We start from the raw sequence: 9,122 nt of genomic DNA, 5'->3' as shown, positions 1-9,122 counted from the left end.
ATTAGCTTAGGCTTTTGGAATAAAGTTGTGTTCAATTATATATATTAATGTATACATAATTAATCTATATAAAATATGGATCTATTGTGGACTTTGAAGGCCTGATTGTGGACTTTGTGTGTTAATGGTGGAATTATGAAGTCAAAGGTAGATGGCAGTGCACATGCTAGCTTGGGGTGCTGAATTGGTCTTTGTCCCATACGCCTCTAAAGGGAAGAGTCTGTCTCAGGACAATCCAAGCACATCCAGACACAAGGTATAACAAAACACCATCTCCTTAAAAAAGTTGTGGACATGGGCGTCTGTGGGAAGCTTTTGCAAATCATGGTGCCTGGAGTGATAATATTTGCAGTTGTGTCAGCAGCAACTAACGCCAAGCCTGGCTGCCCCAACAGGTGTGGAGGTGTAGAAATTCCATACCCATTTGGCTTGACTGAGGCCTGCTATCTAGATGTGAGCTTTAATATCACCTGTGACGACTCTGGAATACCAAAGACAGGTATTCTCAATGTAACAAGCATATCCATTGAGACTCATGAGTTGCATATCTTGAATTCTGTAGCCCGAGATTGTTACAATCGGTTCGGTGGAGTTTTATACAAAGGCTGGTTCTCGGTCCGGACAGGCCAGTACACCATTTCGAACACCAAAAATAAGATCATTGTTCTTGGCTGTGACACTTATGCATACCTCAGTGGGCTCCAAAACGGAGAATGGTACTCGATCGGGTGCTCATCTCGATGCCCTAGCCTTAACAATGTGGTCAATGGATCTTGCTCTGGCGTTGGGTGTTGCGAGGTAGGGTTTCCGGATGGGCTAAAGGATATTGAAGTGAAAGTAACGAGCTTCAAAAATCACACCAAAGTATGGAACTTCAATCCCTGCGGCTATGCTTTTGTTGTCGAGAAAGGCGAGTTCAACTTCTCCTCCAGTTATCTCAAGAATTTTCATCTACCGAACAAGACGGTTCCACTGGTGCTTGATTGGGCTGTTGGCGATGAGAAATGCAAAGAAGCTCGGAACAAACCGAATTTTGCATGTCAGGAGAATAGCGAATGCTTTGACCCTCAAAACAGGCGAGGGTACCGCTGCAAGTGCAAGCAGGGTTACCAAGGGAACCCATACCTCCATGGGGGTTGCCAAGGTACGTATTCTACATCTACAAAGCTTCCCAATCGTTAATTTCCATATATATATATATGATTACTAGCATATAACCCACGTCATGCGCGGTTTTTTTTTTTTTTTTTTTTTTTAATTTTGATTTAAATTCAAAGATTTTTTCAAGGAAGCATCTTGTGAATTTTTCTTTTTTAAAAATAGAATAATAATATTGGGAAAAAAAATATAGGAAATAAAGGTGTAAGATGAAAATAGCAATCAATTAGATTTTTTTTTTTAAAACGTCATTAAGGGCTTGTTTAGATGTACATTTGAGGGGCCTAAATGTGCGTTTTAACATTCAAAAAGTCCGTTTGAAAAAAAAAATAATAAAATAAAAAAATACATGTTTTGTTAAAAAAATTGAAAGCGTTTTTAAAAGTCCAAAAAGCCTAAAAATGGCAAAAATGCATTTTTGCTGAAAGCTTAAAAATAAAACTTTTGCCAAAAATTTTCAAATATTCTCAAATTTTCTCAGCAACTAATCATAATCAGAAGAAAGTATTTTCTTGTCATTCAATCTAACTGGCATAAACCCACAATCTATTTTGTTTGATAAGTGCACAAACATAACATGTCAAATTGAAACAATTCTTTGGGGTAAGATCATATTCTCATATCATTACTCTTTTTAATTGAGATAGTTTTTTTCCCTAACATAGCAAGTAACCTCTTATAAACATTATACTAACAAATACACAATCAAATGGTGCAAGCACTATGAAATGACTGTTAGAGCTATATATGAAGCCTATGCCTCATACATAGCTGAGAGTGTCAAAGCTAGTCATATTTGAAATGACTTTGTACTCATCATCGAATTTTCTCTTCTAATGTTATTTGCATCTTCATCTTTGCTACTTGCTGTCAAAATCAAGCACATAGGCACCAAAATCAAAACAAATGACTGTATCCATTTAGAGAAATGTTGCTTTATAAATTGTAGGAAGAACCACGTAATCCTAAACTTACATGACACACTCTGATTCATGATCATACACAATATTCAAGTAGAGAAGAAATAACTCAAAAGACATGCATCACATAAAGGTCCATTTAGGTGTCAGATACACAGTCCTAAATCTGTTTCCAGTTCAAAAGATCTCCAACCTGACATATATTAGGACTCATGAAATTGAGAAAAAAAGGGATATATGTGATCCAAAGAGCGTAGAGTATCAGTGCTACTATTGTTTTTTGCATAGCCTAGCACTAAACCAAAATCATGTTTAACGCACATAGACAAAATTCTTACCCTGAAGAGAGAAACTGAATCCAAAGCCCAAAACTTTCAAAGAATTAGCATTTTTCCCAGGAACCAAAAAAAAAAAAAAACCAAGGTAAAGAACATGAATTTCCGTTGCTGAATTTTCGCATTTACAAGAAAACATCCTTATCAAACTAATCCCCAAAATCAGAAGAGAAGCCTTGACCCAAAGTGAAAATTTCCACAACAAGGCACAAATTCAACCTTCTTTCCAGAACAAAGGAAAGAACACTTTACTTGATCTGAGAGAGGTCTTTGAGGGTTCTGATTGGAGTTGTGGAGTTGCAGATGTCAATTTAATGAGTTACATTCCATACTTTTCACATATTGAAACCTTAATTAGTCAAATAAGCCAAATAATCCGATGCAAAATAAATTATACCAAATAAAAATCCAAGCGAATTCTACTCTGAAATAGATGTCCAAAATATTCTCAAATTTTCTGAGCAACTAATCATAATCATAATCATTTGAAAAACAGGGCAAGAACACGTGATTAAAGAATATGTGCTGTGAATTTAGACAATCAGATAAGTGAATACAAATTTAATAGAACACAAATTTAATATATAAAACCCATCTCTGAAAACAATAAAATTTCATATATATATATATATATATATATATATATATATAGCCTTTGGATTGGAGACGTTAGAAAAAGAGGAAAACGTTGGAAGAAGAGGAAAAAGAGAGAGAGAGAGAGAGAGCATGCCTTAGAGGAAGAAGAGGAAAACAGAGATGAAAGAAAACAGAGAGAAGGAAGAGATGGCGTGCGTTGTTTACGTCGTTAGAGAGAAGGAAGAGACGGCACATGTAAGAGACGGCGTTTAAGACTGAACCGGTTCAGTTTTTAAAACAATGTATTAAAAATCCGGTTTTTACTTTAAAACAGAAAAGTTTATATCACGTGTCGCAATATTAAAGTACTTCTGAAGTTAATTCAGCTCTTATATATATATATATGCCATGGGGTTCATATATATTATTCACTTTTCTGCAGACATTGACGAATGTAGGGATTCAAAACTCAATAATTGCACGAAAATCTGTATCAACATAGAAGGCAATTATACATGTGCTTGTCCCAAGGGGTACCATGGGGACGGAAGAAAAGATGGTGAAGGTTGTGCTGCGGATCCCGTACAGCAAGCGAATAAGATTCCCATTGGTAAGTATACATATTCACCATTTTGAAAGCTTAACGATTGAGGCTGCCGAAAAACTGGCTTATAAAATTAATCTTGATCAATTGGTTGTGAAATATGTGCTAGTCAGTCAACGCGGGCCCTCGTTCGGTATAATTAATGTTAACAGGATTTCTGAATAAATTTTCATTTCTTTTTCCTTCATTGGAGTGTTTGTGTGTATTATACTTGCATACATTGCTAGCTGTGTTAACTTAATTATGACATGCTCTTATATCATATTGATATAATACACCATAACTTCGCAAACAAAAATATAATATACCATCAATTAATGCAGAAAGTCGAACCTGATATAATTTTATTTTTATTTTTTTCTTTCTGAGCAATCAAAAAGTAGGTCAAATATCTAAATGATACAGCATCTTTTCCACCGAATTAGGATTTCTTTCCGGTAGAAGCTAAAACATTAGTAAATGGGCCAACTCTAATATTAATAAGAGCCCAGCTTAATATTTAGGCAAAAAATTGTGTATATATATATATATTTGAAGTCAAGAACCTCTTTTGCTGTAACCACCCAATCAAGAATCTCTTTGGGTTGCAAGAACCCTTGAAATTCTGATAGGTCAAGATTGAAGCCTGCTTCTCATGGAATAGTATGAGCTTGTGTCGTAGAAAATTTTCTCTACACTCCGCCCCCCGCAAAAGGATTGACAGGTTCACTTTCAACGTTAAACTCGCATTCCACCTCCGCGTACCACAATCTTGGTTGACGATGACAACCGTTCAGACCACCCATGTTGGCAAAGTGATTGGTATGGACTACGTATTGGGTGCGCATCCACTCCCTCTTCTGTACTGCTATACCACCATATCTCTCTTCCATGTGCCGCAAACGGATTGCCGATTGATCCTTACATATTATTTCTATACACACATACACTTCATTCATGTCTGCAAAACGGTTGCCCCTCCCCATTCATGAAAAGTAACCTGGATCTGCTACCAACTGATGCAACACGATGCCATGGAATGCAAGCATAAACAACAAAAAAGAAACAATTCTTCTTAAAAACCTTGAGTCTATCAATGATCTAAGGAATTTTTCTCAAAATATAGAATCTATCTAATATTTGAGAATAAAATATAGAAGAAACTCAAACTCTGAGCTTTCTCATTGAAAAACTGACAAAATACATCCAAGCTACATTCTAGAGGCTATAAGCATCTATTTATAGACCCCCAAACTCTTAAACCTAAAAGTAATAGAAATTAAGTCGGTTTAAAACTCTACATTGGCCGTTCGAACGGAACATACCTCCGTTCGGACAATCACCAAATAAACTGGAAATTAAATACGTAAAACCACAAGCTGTTCGAACGGAACATTGCCGAACATAAAACTAAAACCTAAGTATGAAAACTGAAACATAACCTAGGCGTTTGAACGGCCTTCGAACGGGCAGCAAACGGACGTCTCAGGATTTACTATGGTGACTTCCGGGGAGTGTTCAATTCGGACGGCAAGCAAACAGAGGCTTTCGTGACTGCTTCAACAATTCCCCTTTGCGAGCTTGTGACCTTGTCTTGTCACTCCTAGCTGGCACAATCTTTTGAAGATCATTTACCCTCACATCTGTCCTACTCCTCTATATGAAATTCTTAACTTTCTGGTCTACATCACCCATCAAGGCTTATGAGGATGGTTGACCACCTCTTTTAGATGGTCAATCACTCCAAAAATCTTAAAGAGTGGTGTTGGCCGGTTGAAGAAGCCATTTCCTACAATTTTATTTTTCTAAAGAATGATTATGATTTTAAAAGTTGCAGGCAAATGATTCTAATCGAAACCTTTAAACCTTAATGCTTTTTTTCTTTTTCTTTTTTTTTCCCTTCTGTTTAATTGTGTTCCTCCGTCAATGGCCCACCTTTCAGCATTACTTCTTTTGGAATCTATTAAAATTAAATACTATAATAGTCAAAATATATAAGCATACTTTTTGCCACAGGAAGTTTCTTGCATTTGGAGAACTCGTCTCTATGTTTTTATTCAACATTCTCAATCAAAACAATTACTATAACCTTTTATTGCAATGAATAATCTTTTTCTATTACATTGTTTTAAGCAGGCATTAGCAGTGTCCTTGGGCTATTGGTTCTACTTGTTGGTGGATGGTGGTCCTACAAAGTGATCAAAAAAAGGAGGATGATTAAACAGAAGAACAAGTTCTTCAAACGAAATGGTGGTTTATTGTTACAACAACAATTATCTTCTCATGAAGCAAATGTTGAGAACACCAAATTGTTTAATTCAAAAGATTTGGAGAAGGCTACTGACCGTTTTAATATAAATAGAATACTTGGGCAGGGAGGACAAGGCACTGTCTACAAAGGCATGTTAGCAGACGGAAGAATCGTTGCAGTGAAAAAGTCCAAGGTAATTGATGAAGGAAAACTCAAAGAATTCATTAATGAAGTTGTCATTCTTTCACAAATTAATCATAGGAATGTGGTTAAGTTAATTGGCTGTTGTTTGGAGACGGAAGTTCCTCTACTAGTTTACGAATACGTTCCTAATGGAACTCTTTCCCAATATGTCAATGGCCAAAATGAGGAGTTTCCACTAACTTGGGATATGCGCTTACGAATTGCAACAGAAGTTGCTGGAGCGCTCTTCTACTTGCACTCAGTAGCTTCCATTCCCATTTACCATCGGGACATTAAGTCTACAAACATACTCTTAGATAATAAATACAGAGCTAAAGTAGCTGACTTCGGAACTTCAAGATCCATCACCATTGATCAAACTCACTTAACCACACTAGTACATGGCACTTTTGGATATTTGGACCCTGAGTATTTTCAGTCAAGTCAGTTTACAGAAAAAAGTGATGTTTATAGTTTCGGTGTTGTCCTTGCCGAGCTGTTAACTGGAGAAAAAGTTATATCTTCAACAAGGACACAAGAATCCAAAAGTTTGGCAGCATATTTCATTCAATCGGTGGAGGAGAACAATTTGTTTGATATTATTGATAGTCGAGTTTTGAAGGAAGGTAAGAAAGAAGAAATCATTGTGGTCGCGAACCTTGTGATAAGGTGCCTGGACTTAAACAGGAAGAAACGACCTACAATGAGAGAAGTTGCAATGGAGTTGGAGGGAGTTCGAATGTTGCAAAACACTCCTAAGCTTCAGCAAAATTATGAAGAGTATGAATATGTCGAAGAAGGTATGTACAAGCCATGGGATGCTTCTACCTCGTCAACAATGTCAGCTTTATCTATAGACACCCAACCATTAGTATCTTTTCAAACAGTGTGAATTATTTTTTTTTTAATGTCATGTTGTTGGCTAGATAATTTGTAGTTTACTTGTATTGTACTGGTAATTTCAAGAATCATATATAAGAACATGGATTAACCATATACAATTGTCTTATGATAGTATAAGATCATGGCAGAGTATATATAGTTATTGTTACAACTCCACCAATGGTCCTCGGTATCGTTACAATCGCTCGGATGGTTTTTTTTTTTTTTTGTGATTAAATATCTGGAAATTTATTGCTAATAAAAGTACTGCTGGGTATGATAGCATGGGAGACCATACACTATATATTGGGCTTTGATGGGAGATGATCGGAGCTGATCTTACCATGTCTTGACCAGATACCATGTTGTAATTCTATAATTTCTTGCTTCTTAATTCATCCCTTGTTTTCTCTCTCGTCTTTCTTTTGTTTCCTAGAACCTTCATCATCCTCAAATACTAGAGCGTGCATTCTTAAATTGCAATTAATATAGTTCTATCTTATTCTCATGTTCTGTTATTTGAAAAACATTTTACTTTACATTTGGAGTAAAAGTTTAAGAATAACTATATTCTTCACAATTATTTTATCACACTGCCTGTTGACATGACATAAGTTAGATGGCTATTTAAAAGAAATAAAATTTTCTACATTATTAATTAGCTCATGCTACATTATCGGTGTGTAGTGTGATAAAATTGGTGAAAAGTATAGCATTACTCAAAGTTTCAGTACCCAAAAAAATAAAAATAATAATAAGTCTCCCTAAAACCTTCAGAACCAAGGCCACCAAAGTCACAAAGGAGAGAATCAATGGCCGACTTATGAGAAGACGTGATGTTTATCATCAACGTAAATAAGCATAAAAGTTTGAATCCCAAGATGTTGATAAATGAAGAAGACTTGAATCTGCATTAGAAGCAACAAAATCAAGCAATAACCGAGAGTTAAGCCTTGAGAACCAGACCCATGGGCCCAGTCTAAGACCATAGATGGCCTTATCCAGTTAAACGTGTCGAGGAAAACTTGGATTAGCAAAGTCAGGTTGTTGATCTCTTGGGTCACCAATCTGGCCGTTACTCATTTATGTGGGTCAGCGATCGTGGGTTTGGTTGTGATCCATGGTCACGGCATGACCCACTTCTGTGGGTTAGCAAATTTATTGTCGTGGGTTTGGTTGTGACAATTACAAACAAGTGGGTCACCTTTTCTTTTCTTTTTAATTATTAAATCTCTCACCCTTTGAGGCATAACTCATACAACTCTTAACAACTGAAAAGGCGAGCTCCATAATTCTCTTGCAACCCCATAATGAAGAAGAAGGTGATCAATAGACTAACCACTTTTTTTATACATACAACGCCAATCCACCACAATAACATGCCTCTTTCGTAAATTATTCAAAGTTAAAATTTTCTCTAAAGTTGCGGTCCACATGAAGAATGCCACTCTTGAGGAAGCTTTAACTTTTCAAATACTCTTCCAAGAAAATGGGGAATTCACTGGAGTAGATAACACATGATAGTGACTTCACTTCAAAGCTCCTTGTGTTGAAGTGAACAAAATATCGTTAAAATCACAAAACGGATTGCACAACGGAGAAGTAGATGATCCATAGACTCCTCACTCCTCTTAGATATACAATACCTGTCAACCACATTCTGCTTGTATCATTCTTTCTGTAGTGGTCATTACCTTTAATGGTTAGTATAACAATTCTTTTTTTAAGGTTGGTCTTTAATGGTTTCTAGTCCATTTTTCTTTCTCTTTTCACTTGTTTCTTTCTGGTGCACAGTTGAGAAAGCTTAGTTGAGACTCTGTTCCCTTCTGTATCTTGCTTCTATTATTTTATTGTGTTCTGGATCCTGAATCTTACCTTAGTCTTAAAGGGAATTGTGTGGTTTGAACTGTTCTGAAGAGCCTAATCGTGCCTATCTTCCCAACACTTCATACTGGTGTATCAAATTTTGCAAAGTTTGAAAAACATTTATGAATTGCGCACTTTATAGATATCTTCTCCACCTTTTGTTTGTGTGCATCTCTGTGTGTTTAGTAACTCACTTACTTTGTATGGGCGTTAACATCACAACTTATTGATGTTCATAATCAAGCTGAGAAAGATGAGATAGTTAAATCTGTGATGGATTTGAAGAGTGCTCAGATTGAAGAAGGTTACACCATGGATGCTGTTGTATCTCGACAGGTAGATACAAATCATGTTGTCATTTTGCTTGA

The 9,122-nt window shown here is 36.2% G+C and overlaps 1 protein-coding gene across 1 annotated transcript; it reads left to right on the top strand.

Annotated features, from left to right (window-relative positions):
* The first annotated feature begins 193 nt into the window (after positions 1–193).
* On the top strand, positions 194–6,988 carry LOC132184211 (wall-associated receptor kinase-like 8). Its single transcript, XM_059597754.1, has 3 exons — positions 194–1,144; positions 3,432–3,599; positions 5,709–6,988. Exons 1-3 carry the CDS (start codon positions 295–297, stop codon positions 6,896–6,898), a joined length of 2,208 nt encoding a protein of 735 aa, XP_059453737.1. The 5' UTR covers positions 194–294; the 3' UTR covers positions 6,899–6,988.
* Positions 6,989–9,122: the final 2,134 nt, after the last annotated feature.

This window comes from Corylus avellana, chromosome ca6, assembly GCF_901000735.1.
Source record: "Corylus avellana chromosome ca6, CavTom2PMs-1.0".
In the NCBI taxonomy this organism is placed as follows: Eukaryota; Viridiplantae; Streptophyta; class Magnoliopsida; order Fagales; family Betulaceae; genus Corylus; species Corylus avellana.
The sequence above is the reverse complement of the archived record's forward strand: the minus strand, read 5'-3'. Positions and strand labels throughout refer to the sequence as shown.